The sequence below is a fragment of the Natator depressus genome, chromosome 8 (assembly GCF_965152275.1).
Source record: "Natator depressus isolate rNatDep1 chromosome 8, rNatDep2.hap1, whole genome shotgun sequence".
NCBI classification, from domain to species: Eukaryota; Metazoa; Chordata; order Testudines; family Cheloniidae; genus Natator; species Natator depressus.
The window spans coordinates 34,365,755-34,379,223 of record NC_134241.1 but is presented as its reverse complement, the minus strand read 5'-3'; the positions used below and the strand labels follow the sequence as shown (position 1 = coordinate 34,379,223).

At 44.3% G+C, this 13,469-nt stretch overlaps 1 protein-coding gene across 3 annotated transcripts in view; it reads left to right on the top strand.

The window, feature by feature from the left end:
- The first annotated feature begins 296 nt into the window (after positions 1-296).
- Positions 297-13,469, top strand: part of SIL1 (SIL1 nucleotide exchange factor) — a 216,421-nt gene continuing 203,248 nt past the window's right edge. The window contains exons 1-2 of one of the 3 annotated variants that reach the window (XM_074960713.1): positions 324-436; positions 3,023-3,162. Coding sequence is in view for 1 of the 3 variants with exons in the window: in XM_074960711.1 (XP_074816812.1) it covers positions 315-436 (122 nt within the window). In the remaining 2 variants the exon portion in view is untranslated. Of the gene's footprint in view, positions 437-3,022; positions 3,163-13,083; positions 13,103-13,469 lie in introns of those variants that run through there. The other 2 variants (XM_074960711.1, XM_074960714.1) reach the window with 2 other exon arrangements.

Below are 13,469 nucleotides of genomic sequence, written 5' to 3'. Positions count from 1 at the left end.
CCAAATCCGGCCCCACCTCTTCCCCGAGCGTGGTGCGTTGCTCCCCCCTCCCTCCCAGCGCTTGCCACGCAAAAGAGCTGTTTCGCGCCGCAAGCGCTCGGAGGGAGGGGGGAGAAGCAGGACGCAGCGGTGTGCTCAGGGGAGGGGGAGGGGGAGGAGGCGGAGGCGAGCTGGGGCGGGTCGAGGAGCTGCCGGTGGGTGCAGAGTCAGCCGTGCCCTAGCTGCAGAAGGGGTGGGGCTAACCGTCTCGGAGGGCTAGGTTTATGAGAGCGAGGCGCGGCGAAAACCTCCGGTGGGCGGAGCACAGCCAGTCAATGCGCCGATCTCTGATTGGTGGCCGCAGTCACGTGGGCGGGGGCCGAAAGGAGGTGTTTGTGCGCGCCAGCGGGGTGGCTTGCGGAGCGTGCGCAGTGAGAGGCCTAGGCTGGGGGCTCAGGTAGGAGCCTAGTGGGGTGGCCGGGATTTCCGCGTCCATGAGGGGTTGTGGCGCCGCTCAAGGGCCGCGGCAGGAGGGGGCGCCGGGCCTGTGTGACGTAGGGCAGATTACTTGCGCCCTACTACCCCCTTCAATGTGCCCGGCTCCCGGCGTGCCTTGCGTCCTACGTGCCCCGTTGCTGTGCTCGCGTGGCCTCTGCCTCTTTCCTGCCCTGGGGAGCAGGTGACGGGTGTGTGGTGTGACCCGTTCCCTATCCCTTGCAGACGAGGGCTCGCAGCAGGCAGCGTGTTCCTGCGGACTGGTGTAGGGTTGCCAGCCCTTCAGGTTTGCCCTGGAGTCTCCAGGAATTAAAGAGTGATCTTCAGTTAAAGATTATGTCATTTGATAAAACCTCCAGGAATTTGCCCAAATAAAATTGGCAACTCTACTGTGGTGCAGGGCCAAGTTGGCCTGGCATACAGCATGGCCCCCGACTAGCCTGCCTGGCCCTTTGTGTTGGCGGTTCCCAGTATGCATTCACGGTGCTTTCCTCGCAGCAGAAGTGAGGGGCCCTGGTGGGTGATGCTCTTCCTTGAGCTGAGTCCCCTGGCTTTGTTGTGGGCTGGGACCTGCTGTATGTGGCTATAGGAACCTTTATATTTAAAAATGGGGAGATACATGCCACACGGTTGAACTCCTTGGGCTGCAATTTGAGCAGCCTGAAGTAGTGGGGTAGCAGTGGAGTTGCCAGCCCTCTGGGATTGTTGTGGAGTGTACAGGGATTAAAGATTAATCTTTAATTAAAGGTTGTCATGTGATGAAACCTCCGGGAGTATGTCCATCCAAAATTGGCGATGCTAGGCAGTAGTGGTAGTCTCATGCTTATGGGTACAGTGGTGGGTGATATGCTGCCCCTTCCCTGCTCTATGTCCTGGGCTGGGGTACAGTTTTAACACTAATTGTTTCAGTCCTATCTCTCTCTGCCTCATTGACTTGCATTCCTCTTTTCTCTTCTGCTTTTAGTTCTTACTACTTGTCTTCCTCTGTTGTCGATAACTCTGTGAAGCTTTGTGGGATACAGTGTGTGTGAGAGAGAATATAAAATAGAGTTGTTTTGCACTGTTGCTTTCCATGGAAATTCTGGATATGTTGGATTCGGCTGAGGCCGTTTTTTGTGGCTTTGAAAACATCCAAGGAGAGATGCCTTTCATTTTTTGTATCCATTAGCTTAATCTTTTTAAAATGGCTTTAGTGTAAAGTCAAGTCAAATTTGACTCAAAATTTAGATTTTGCAAAACTTAAAACTGATGTTTCCATGAGCTTTTATTCCAGTAGAAACAGATTTTTATACTAAATTTTGTAATTTTTCTGTTTTGTTAGAGATGACATGAAGAAAGGAAGCAATATAATACATATAACACAGTTCTTGATTTTATAATCTGTTGTAAGGAGTAGTGGTAAGGAAAGTAAGAAAATTGTTTTTTTTAAAAGTGACCGGACAATGAAAAAATATTGGCCTTGTGTCCTTTTAGCTACTTTTGTATTGTATATTGTAGGTCTGGAAATAAAAGGCAGCTTCAAAAAGAGCTCCTCCACCAATCTGTTTTTTACATTAGAAATCCAGGTCCACTTCTGGAAGATTCTATGGGCTTATTTACACACAAACTTGCACTGAAAAAACTCAATTACTTGTAGTCTGTACCTTTTGTTACCATTATACTATTTCTGAGTGTGGACACTCTTACTTAAGAATAAAAGTGTCCTGTTTTGATTTAGCCTAAGACACTAAAAACTGACCTGATCAGGAGCACTCTTAAGAGTGTCCACACACAAAACATCCATTAAAATAACAAATGGTGTGGGTTAAAATTGATTCAGTTATTTTGGGACAGTTCAGTTACTTTGTGTGCAGACCAGCCCTTAGGTGACTGGAGAACTAGTGAAATGGTGGCATTATATGAGCCAAGAGAGTGAAAGCCAAGAGGTTTTTATTATAAGCCTACTAAAAGCTGTTTTCTTTTGTTTTTTAACCCTCCCATTTAACTGCAACGCTTGACTAACATTTTGGATAATGGAAGCCTTTGTTAAACATTCAATACCCCCATCCTTTCTGTTAGGCCAAGTCTACTCTTAAAAGTTTTGCAGGTGTCAGTTAAGAGTGTAATCTATTAATTGAATTTATTAGATATAATTATGGTTGCAAAAGCCCTAGTGTAGACAGTTACACCAGCAAAAGCATTTTGTGTGTGTGTGTGTGTGTGTGTGTGTGCTGGCTTAACTTATTTTGCTCGCTGAACTGGAACAAGCTCTTTTTTGCTGATATAATTGCATTTACACTAGTTAGGCTGGTGCCAGTATAGCTATACTGACGAACCTTTTATGTGTACACAAGGTCTTAAAGTGTGAGGTGGGTGACAAGACCTGCCTTTTACAATGGATCCTACAAGTCTTTATTTCAGCTATATAAGATCATGCAGCTCATATTTGCTGTGAACACGTCATCTTTGAAACAGTGGCATTGTTAGAGGTGGAATTTTTAATGTACGTCTTGTTTATCGTACCATAAAATGGCTGTATTGAACCCTGCCATTTGCTCTTCTTATCCAGTCCCAACATGATGGCTGCATAACTGCATCCAAGGCAAGGGTATCCAGAAAGTGGCCCCAGGGAATTCTACAATGCAAATGCCACCATCCTTAATATAGAGGTGAATCTAGTGGAGACTTGCGTAGCTTCTCCTATGAAAAGTAAGTGTTGCACATTGGGTCCTGTTGTCTATGCAGGCCCACATCTCACTTGTAGCTGAAGGGGATGTAAATCTACTCTATTTATGGAAACTAAGTGTGATGTGTGGGTTCCTGGCAAGTTGCCAGCATACCCCTTGAATGTACAAAGCATGGCTCCACCCTTGCTATAAGGAAGTGACAGGTAACCATGATTAATTTTTTATATACTACTACTATATTACCTTCTACTCTCTCTTATTGGTCCAATTCTGAATTTATTTACATTTAACAGTAAAAATGTCCTCAACAAGCCTCTTTTTACTAATCCTGTCGAGGAGCATATCCTCATCCTTCCCCCAAAATCCCCTCTTACTGTTTTTGTGTCACAGTGAAGTTGAAGATGAGGCTTATTTAAAAGGTAGTGGCTCAAGATAGACAGACAGAAATGATAGCATATTAAATATAGCCAACATTGGTCTGTGGAGGTTTTGTGAGGTAGTGGGTCAGCAGGCTGAACTTGAGGATGAGAGCCTGGAGCACCTGAGTTCTAATCCTGGCTCCACCACTGACTTCCTCTTTGACCTTGTGCAAATCACTTAAACTCTCTCTAACTCAGTTTCCCCATCTGGGAAATAATACTTAACTCCCCTTTGTGAAGTACGTGAGTCAACTTTAATATTTGTCAAGCACTCGTAGATCAGGAGTGCTATATAAAGCTAGCTATTTATTAACACAGAGATATTCTTAGCACCTGAAATGAGTGATGACAGAAAACACAGTTTCTGCTGGGATTTCGCCATGTAAAATAAGGCAGTACCGGTTTGTGAAGCTTTGAGTAAACTTCTTTTACGTCATTAGAATTTTCACTCTCGAAGCTTCTGTTTCAAAAAATCCCCCAAAGGCAAAGTCAGACTCAGCCCAAACTGAGGCCTTGGCTACACTTTCAAGTTAGAGTGCATTAAATCAGCCCCGGGCCCCCTAACTCTTGAGGTGTCCACACTGGCAAGGCACTTAGAGCGCCTGGACTCTGCAGCTGGTAATCCACCTCCACCAGAAGCATAAAGCTTGCTGCGCCTTGGCTGAAACGCCTGGGTGTCAGTGTGGATGACGTGTTGCATTTCTGCGCTGTGATTGGCCTCCGGAAATGTCCCATAATCCCCTGAAGTCAAGTGGCCACTCTTGTCATTGTTTTGAACTCAGCTGCAGGCATGTGGATATCCCCTTTCAAAGATCTGTTTCTGACAGCTGGCATGCTTATCTGCCCCGGGACGAAGTGAACCAATACTGTGGAATGCTGCTGTGAGTGTGTGTGTGTGTGAGAGAGAGAGAGAGAGAGGCTGGGGGGAGGGAGGTCTGCTGCTGTCTGAACTCACAAGACAGCATGCTGACACACTCTGCCCCCCAAAACACAGTCTCTCCCCCCACAAACACACAACACACTCCACCCCCCCCCCCATTTGAAAAGCATGCCGCAGCCACTTGCACACTGGGATAGCTACCCCAATGCACTGCTCTTTGTGGCATTGCAAGAGCTGCTAATGTGGCTACTCCAGTGCTCGTGCAGCTGACCGCGTAAACACACTGCAGCGTTTTCTCTGCTGCGGTCTCTGAAGGCTGGTTTAAGTCTCAGCGCTCTACATCTGCAAGTGTAGCCGAGCCCTAACTGTGTTTTGTTTGGAAACCCTAAATAGGTTTGCTATCGCTTGAAATTCAGTCCAAGATTCACCAGAGGTTTGCAAACCTTGCCCCCTGTTTCAGGTTTGTAAATTCTCACCAGCAATTACATACCACACTACAAAAACACTAACCCAGGAATCAATCCCTGCAACAAACCCCGTTGCCAACTCTGTCCGCATATTTATTCAAGGGACACCATCATAAGACCTAACCACATCAGTCACGCCATCAGGGGCTCGTTCACCTGCACATCTACCAATATGATATATGCCATCATGTGCCAACAATGCCTCTCTGCCATGTACATTGGCCATACCGGACAGTCTCTATGCAAAAGAATAAATGGACACAAATCAGACATCAAGAATTGTAACATTCAAAAACCAGTAGGAGAGCATTTCAGTCTCCCTGGACACTCAATAATGGTCTTAAAAGTGGCAATTCTTCAACAAAAAAACTTCAAAACCAGACTTCAGCGTGAAACTGCAGAACTGGAATTAATTTGCAAGCTGGACACCATCAAATTAGGCCTGAATAAAGACTGGGAGTGGATGGGTCACTACAAAAAGTAGTTTTCCCTCTGCTGATACTCACACCTTCTTGTCAACTGTTAGAATGAGTGACGTCCACCTTGATTGCATTGGCCTCATTAGCACTACAAAGGTAATTTTCTCGCTGTTGATATTCATCCCTTCTTGACAACTGTAGTTCCACCTTAATTTAATTGGCCTCGTTAGCACTGACCCCCCCCCCCCACTTGGTGAGGCAACTCCTATCTTTTCATGTGCTGTAATATATATACACACACACACTGCTTACTGTATTTTTCTCTCCATGCATCTGATGAAGGGGGTTTTAGCCTATGAAAGCTTATGCCCAAATAAATTTGTTAGTCTCTAAGGTGCCACAAGGATGCCTCGTTGTTTTTTGCTGATACAGACTAACATGGCTACCACTCTGAAACCTGTAATTTGAGTTAGTTATCTCACTGATTCTCAAACTGTGGTCGGGACCCCAAAGTGGATTGGGATCCCATTTTAATGGGGTCACCAGCACTGGCATTAGACTTTCTGGGGTCCAGGACTGAAGCTTGAGACCGAGCCCTACCACCCGTGGCCAAATCCTAAGGGCTTCAGCCTTGGGTGGCAAGGCTCAGGTTACAGGCCCCCTGTCTGATGCTGAAGCCCTTGGGCTTTGGCCCCCCCAGCCCAGGGCGATGGGGCTTGGGCTTTGCTCTCTTTCTCCCTCCCCTCCTGCCCCCGGCGGTGGGGCTCGGGCAGGCTCAGACTTAGGTTCCCCCTCCTCGGGTCATGTGGTAATTTTTGTTGTCAGAGGGGGTCGCGGTGCAATGAAGTTTGAGAACCCTGTGTAAATTTAAACTGATGGGGTTATAATGATATAACCTGCCTGCATAGACACTCTTAAACTGGAATATGAGTACTATTTTTTTTGTTTAGCTTGGGAAGGGGTTTAATCTATGCCTCCCCCCCACCCCCCCGGCCAAAAGCCGCTCTTACACTGGAATAAGAGTGTCCACTTGAGGCATGTGTGTTATATTGGTATAACTGATAAAACTTTCCTGTTTTTAAAGGACACTGGCATTTTGAAAAGTCAACACAAACTGGGATTTGTCTATTGCAGAAAGGGTGCCTTCCTGGGCTCTGCTATGAAACCTTTCCTAGGCTGGTATCTGTCAGAGGCTATTCCCTATGGGCAGCATATCTCAGCTATATCTCTTCGTCAGGGCCACCCTCCATTGGACTCAGATCATGACAGCTATGGCTGGCACCCCCGCCCCCCGTGAAGTCCTTGCTAAGCTGTTTTCCATTGGGAAAATTCTCTCTGAGTACTTTTATTTTTGTTCTGTGGTCAGTCCCAAGTTTGGTCCAGCTGCTTCCATTATCATGTGGCTTCTCAGGTGGCAAGGTATTATCTGACACCCCACAGCCAGTATGAGCCTGCTATGCCCTTACCCTAACTGTTCAGTCCTTCCTTCCACCTACAAGATCCGCTTGTAGTCCTCAGAGTAGGTCATGTGGAGAGCTGCATTACAATGGCAAACAAACAACTTCCAGGTGCTGTTTCCAACTGTCAAACAGTAGAAGAGAGGAAGGGGAATTGAAATGAGAGGTAAGCCCTGAGCATCTCCCTGGCTTTAAGCCAGGCTCCCCTGTGTAGTTCATTTCAGCATCTGCACTCTAAGTGCAGGAATCTATCTTTAGTTTGATAACCTGCTCACTCTTGTTCAGTATGTGAGTTGGTTTCTAAATTCCAGTGCAATAACTTTTAACTCTGGTCAGTGGGAAAGTGAATGAGCTGCATTCTGTTAATGTTTGGACCATTTTTCTACTTGGTACAAATGTATAACATCTGCTACCATATAGAAGAGAGAATGTGCACTCTAATATTCTGGTTGTCTTTATTGCTTCTATTATAACCCTCACAAAGTGAGACTTGGGTCTTGTGCACACAGGGAAATTGATCTAGCTGAGTTGGAATAAGCTGTTCTGGAATAGCTCCCCGTGTAGTGTGAGGCACCTCGCTCCCACTTGCCCTTCGCATGAGGAAGCCATGTCTGTATCTCCCAGATATCGGCTCCCCAACTCCATAGGCAATACAAGCACTCCCTTTTAGGCCTGCACAGGCCTCACTGCCTTTCTTCAGGTTAGGGAAAGGCACACTCTGCCCTCTGCTTAGCTCTCTGGAGTGTCCAGCCACTGTTCCACTTGGCAGTTACGGTATTTACAGATCTGTTGCTTCCAAAGAAACAGTACACCCCAGTTTACCAGCTCCATCTCAGATCACAGTTTTGCTTTCACACACAGCATTTAGATATGTTTATAGTGAAATCAAGAATGAATCTCTGCTTTGTTTTGTTTGTGATATCAGGTAGAAGTAGTGGAAACAATGGTTGCAGATAAAATAAAATCTTAAAATGCATTCCAGAGCCTAGACTTAATTAACATGGTACTCTGATGTCTTGTGGAGTATTGCTCACCCAGCATCCTTCCAGGCTGGCTGTGATTCTGCTTTCATAATACAAATATGCTGTTAGCTTGTCTCCTTGGTGAAGAATCCAAAGTGTCTCTTGGTTCTCCCTAGATACAGCAGAACAATCCTTTGCCGTTACTTATAAACAGGACACCCTCTGCTCACTGTTCCTTCAAGCGGCTTTCCTCTCTTGTTGATTTTGCAATCCCTTGATTAGCACCAGGCTCAGTATGCAAACAGATATAGATTGTGAGGCGGGCAATACACTTATGACCAGACAGCGATAATCGTCTATTACCATGTGCCGAAAGAAACGTTTTTGAGGTATGTCACGTCCTGGTGACCTGCCTTAATCCCAAATCCTTAAGAATATAATTTTCAGTATAGATACATAACTTCTTAAATATTATCTGTGTACACATTTTGCAGTGTTTATGATGATCACATGCCACCCTTTGGTGAACTAATATGCATATATCTGACCCAGGGATCCCTGTGCATCCCTGTACCCTCTGCCAGTTGGCACGAAGTGGTCTGTGGGTTACATATGGACAGTATTCCAGAACAAAAGTGACTTCATTCTGGAATAATATTCTGCTATAGCCTTGTGAGTCAATTTCCCTGTGTAGATTAGGACTCAGCCTCTGTGTATTTATTGATTTAATCCAGAGTAACTGCTTTAATCCGTATACATTTAATGGGAGAAAATATCAATGGCTGGCTCTGACTAGTCCTAAATGCCCCCAACACCACTTCCCACTGTCGTGAATTTAAAGCGGTCAGTGCCTTTCTGAAACACAGTCCCATCTTGTCACATTCTGGGATGCAGTCCAGATGAGTGAAGGATTGTGTCACCACCTGTAATCCTAGATGCCTGAAATGCCCTGTTGCTGTGGCTTGCAACCTGGACACCAGCAACCAACCAGTGAGCATGCAGGTCACACCATGAGTGTCTGTGTGCTGTAAATCCATGGATCAATAACTCTGACCCCAGCGGCTCAACAGCTGCTTGTGGGCTTCTACCAGCTTTGGTTACCACTTGCAGGGTGACCTCCAACACACTCCCAGTCCCGAATTTTCCCCAAACTGTGTTCCCTGAAGCATCCCATGTGCTCCTGGACCACTTGGAGAAATAATTAGGTTTGCTACTTTTAAAGAGACAAAAGCACATTATTTATTTAACTAGGGTAAATACACCCTTTCCTTCAAACATAGCCCTGAGTTCCTTATAGGAAAAATAAATTCCATTAACAATAGGACATAAGTAATGTCAACTAAAAGGAATAAACATAGAAAGGGTTACTGGCAAATCAAAGTGAAAATACATATCTGAAAGTCAAAAATTTAATCTAGCAAGGTACAGGCTTTGTTCAAGATGGTGTTTTTTTTTTTTCTCACCAGTCTTCCTTCTACCCTGCCATGACTGACTTTCCCTCAGTCAGAATCTTCCACAGAAGTACAAGGTGCAGGCTTCCTGTGTCTTCCTAGGTGAAAGTTCTTTGCTTAAGCAAGTTTCTCACCTGTATTCAGGTCCCAGAGACATCAGCACCTCCTTTCTCCTTGGTTGAAGAATCCATCTTTCTCAGCTTGCGAGAGCTCTAGCCCTTTGTGCCTCTCTAGTGATGGATGCCAAAATGGCTTTCTGTCTCTGCTTATAGATTTCAAAGTTTAATGACCTAGTTTAAAGAGGGCAGGATAATCTCATGGTGGTCTTCCCTTCCTGTGGTCTTCCTATTCCTCCTGCTGATTTTTGTATAGATGGGGCTTCCATATTTTAGGTCACACTTTGCTTAATTTCTTTGGAGACAGATGGCTGTCTTCCTTCCTGTCTGGTGAAAACCTGTTTTTCCGTTTATTTGGTCACAGATTGTAAAGCATAATATCAATGAGTATCTATAGTTCTTTATATAGTGTTAATACATACATTTCACGGTGATATTAATCATCAGTGTGCCATTAGCTTTCAGAAAGTATCTTACTTGATACACTGTTATAATACAGCAATATTGTATGCAGTCAGTGGATTCAATTACTTATCGTTTGAGGTGCCCCCCTGTCTTTATAAATAAAATAAAATTTCTCTCTTACAGGGGAGTAGATGCCATGCCGTGTTCTCCCCACCTGATATCTTTGTTTACCTTATGTGTAAATGACCCTTCATTGTCTCTTCCTGAGAAGCAGGCTGGTCAGAGAAGCAAACGCATTCATTTGTCTAGGGCATACCTGTTTGCCAGCTCCCCAGACATATCTGGCTTAAACATTTTTTTAGTCAAATTCCATTATATGTCCAAAACTCTTAATACCTCTCCCTTCTTTCCCATCCCCCCTCCCCCCCATGCATCATACAAGTATATTAATGGTCAGTGAGTTACTAGTTTTCCAATGACATGACACCTTTTAGATACAGATTATAACCATAGTGAGTTGGGGTACACCAAATTGGTCAGGCCAGCTGAAACTCATTACCTGATTCCAGTGAGCCCTCTGGCACTGGGATGCTCTTAGGGTCACACATCCACTGTGTCTTCTTTCTTTGCTGGCAACTGCATGGCTGAGCTCTATCATTTTATTGTAGTTGTGGGGTGAAATTCTTGCCTCATTGAAGTCCATGGCAAAACTATTGACTATAGTGCAGTCAGGATTGACCCTGTTCTTCACCACATTCATCTGCTGAAACTGGTTAGCTTAAGTATGTTAACCATAAGTCTCTGCTTCCTCTAACAAAGTTGCACTTGAGGAATGTTGGGAAAATGGTGGGGGAATAGTGAATGGCACCCCCTCCTTGTAATTCAATACTTAACCAATGCCAAAGTCTGGTGTTATGTGGAGCATTGTGCTGCTGTAGGGGGCTGTATTTCCAATGAGATGTAAAAGCAAGTTCTTGTTCACTTGTCTTTAAGGTTCCCATAACCCTTACACAAATACGGGGTGCCTTGACCAAATATTAGTCTAGGCAATTAGATTCTGCTTCCCTAAATTATCTCTATGGTTTCTCTGATTATTTGTCTTGTCTCAAAGGGCTGTGTAGTGTAATTAGTGCTACATAGAAGCTTAAGATACTCAAAGATATGGCTGTATCTGTTGGATGAATGTACTTATATGGGTGTTGGATGATTTGGGTCCCAAATATAGTTTGTAAAACACTTGGCTTCATGGGATGAAATAATCTATAATTTATTCTAGGTATGTGTTGATAATACTATAGGATTTTCAGTGAGCAGGTTAGAGCAGTCCTGAACCATGAGTTTATGTTGTTTGCCTGCACAATGAGAATCTTTACCAGTAATTCACAAAGTCTGATGCTAGTGTCTGCAAAAGAAGGGAAGATGCTTTCAAAACCTCTGGGTTGCCAGGGAAGAGTCCCTGTACAGATGTGTGTGATGTTTCTGGGGAGAGGCTGTGCCAGGTATCTGCTTTTAAATTTCCAAAATACATTTATTTTTAACAACTGCCTATTTTAAACACAATGTTTTGTTTAACAGGAGTTTTAAAAAGGTTTCACTATTAATTTTAGAACTTACATTTCAAGCATGTTTCTGTAAAATTGACTTTTTCAGTGTCCTCTGCATTGTGTTCTTTTGCAAGAAATCTCTGCATAATTATTTCTTATGTACTTGTTCAATCTATCAGCCAACAGATGCCAAGTGTAGCAAAATGCTATAATAATATTATAAACTAATAATAGTTGTAATGCTTCTAATTACCTGGCATGGCTTTAGATAAAGGCAGACTCAGAAATTAGAGTGAGTGAATGCTTAACCTTGAACCACAGAAGCATAAATGAGCGCTTAATCTTGCTCTAGGTGTACTAAACTTGCAGGTGTTTCAGATGCACCCACCTATCTCTAATAAAGTGGCCCATTCCCTTAATTTCCTCAAATGGACCAGGAGTAAAAATCATTTAAATCAGTTATTATAGTAAAAACCTATTATCAGTATGTTCAGAGATGCAGAACCACTCTGGTAAACTCTGTTGATGAGCAAGTTTATTGAAATGGATTTTGCATACCAAAAACTGAAGCCTGGTCATCTTAAAACTAATTTGGCAGTTGACCACTTGGGTTTCAAAGAATTCTTGTATCTTGATTATTACAACAATGCACATAAATTGCTTCCACATTGGGAAGACTAGAGAAAATGCAGGAATCCTCTATCTTTTATGTAAGTGGATTGTGCTGCTTATAAGTACCAGGAAGTCTTTCTGACACAGGCTGAAATGTGTTTTTATATGAAGTTAGCTATTCATTACAGATAAAATTCACCCATCCCTGCACAAAGACACAGTAAATCCACTTTAGGCCTGATCTTGAGTTCTTGCACCTCCCATTGAAATAAAGGGAAGTTGTGGGTGTTCATTGTTTCTCAGGATCAAGCCCCTGGTGTAGGGAAGCTAAGCAGGGATTTGGGGATGGGTGTTACGGAATTGCCTGCATCCTTCAAAGCCAGGGGTAGGATGCTGGACTGCAGGACAGACCCTCATTGGCCAGTATTCTAGCATTTGGACTAGAATAGTGACTGCAGCATTTTTCATGTAGCATGTGTCTACCCAGCAATGTAAGCCCAGGGTTAGAACTTGAGTTAGCAGACCATGGGTTTCTTTACCTAGGGCTTGAGCATCATTTGTAACCCCACGTTAAGAATTATTGAACCCTTGGTCTCAACCTGTCTTATCTTTGTTATGCGGGCCTGAATCCAACCACCCATATCCCAGACTTCCTGCTGCCCTCCCAAAATGTGGCTACTTTGGCCCTTTATGGTGCAGTGTGGGAAAACTTGACTGTCCAGAGGACAAAGCAAGTGAGCCCATGAGATTGTGGAATACTTTTGGTGGACTCCCAGAGCATGAGTCTGATGGGCCTGTGTCTATACTGAAAAGCCATTGGGCTTGAACTCTGGGTCCTGGCTTGACTAAGGCATGCACTGAACCCGAAGGGGTTCTGGGACCAGGGTCAGCATGACTTGTCTGTAGATGGAAGTAAGATTAGGCTTGCTCCTAAATTTGAACCCTGGGTTTACATTGCAGTGTAGACGTACACGTAGAGGCTCACTACCCATAAATCCACAAAATTGTGGATCCACTCGTATTGCCCTTTGTCCTACCTTCAGCAGCTTCACTCCACTCCAGGCTAAATGGAGACAGAGTGGTGCTGAATGGATGCTCACTTTCATGGTGCACAAGGGATGCTCTGTGTGTCTGCTCTTATATCCCTACCACAGGGTTTATCCTGTGTGAAGAACCTTCTGCCAGGCCCTCTCTGCTTGCCTGACTTTCACCCAAGCTCACTACAGACAGGTAAGTTTGTTGTTGTTGTAAGCCCTTTTTCCTTTCAAGGCAGTGCGTAATGGATCAGAGGGCACAGCTGTACTTGCTTTACTGCTCATTTCACTTTGTGTTTTATTCATTTAATGTGAATTTAATGCTGGTGAAGAGTCCTGAATTCACAGCCCTAGAGACAGAAGTCCTCTGTTTCACCACAGAGCAGGTACAGCATAGGCAATGGCAGTGCAAGCTTCCTCACACGTGTGCCTCAAATTTCATGGGTAGGTACTACCCCAAGGGATATGAGAAGGACACTTTCCATCACATAGCCTTGGGGTTGAAGGTGCTGCTTGTGATAGTTTGTATCATAATGCTTTAGATGGTAGAAAGGAGCCATATA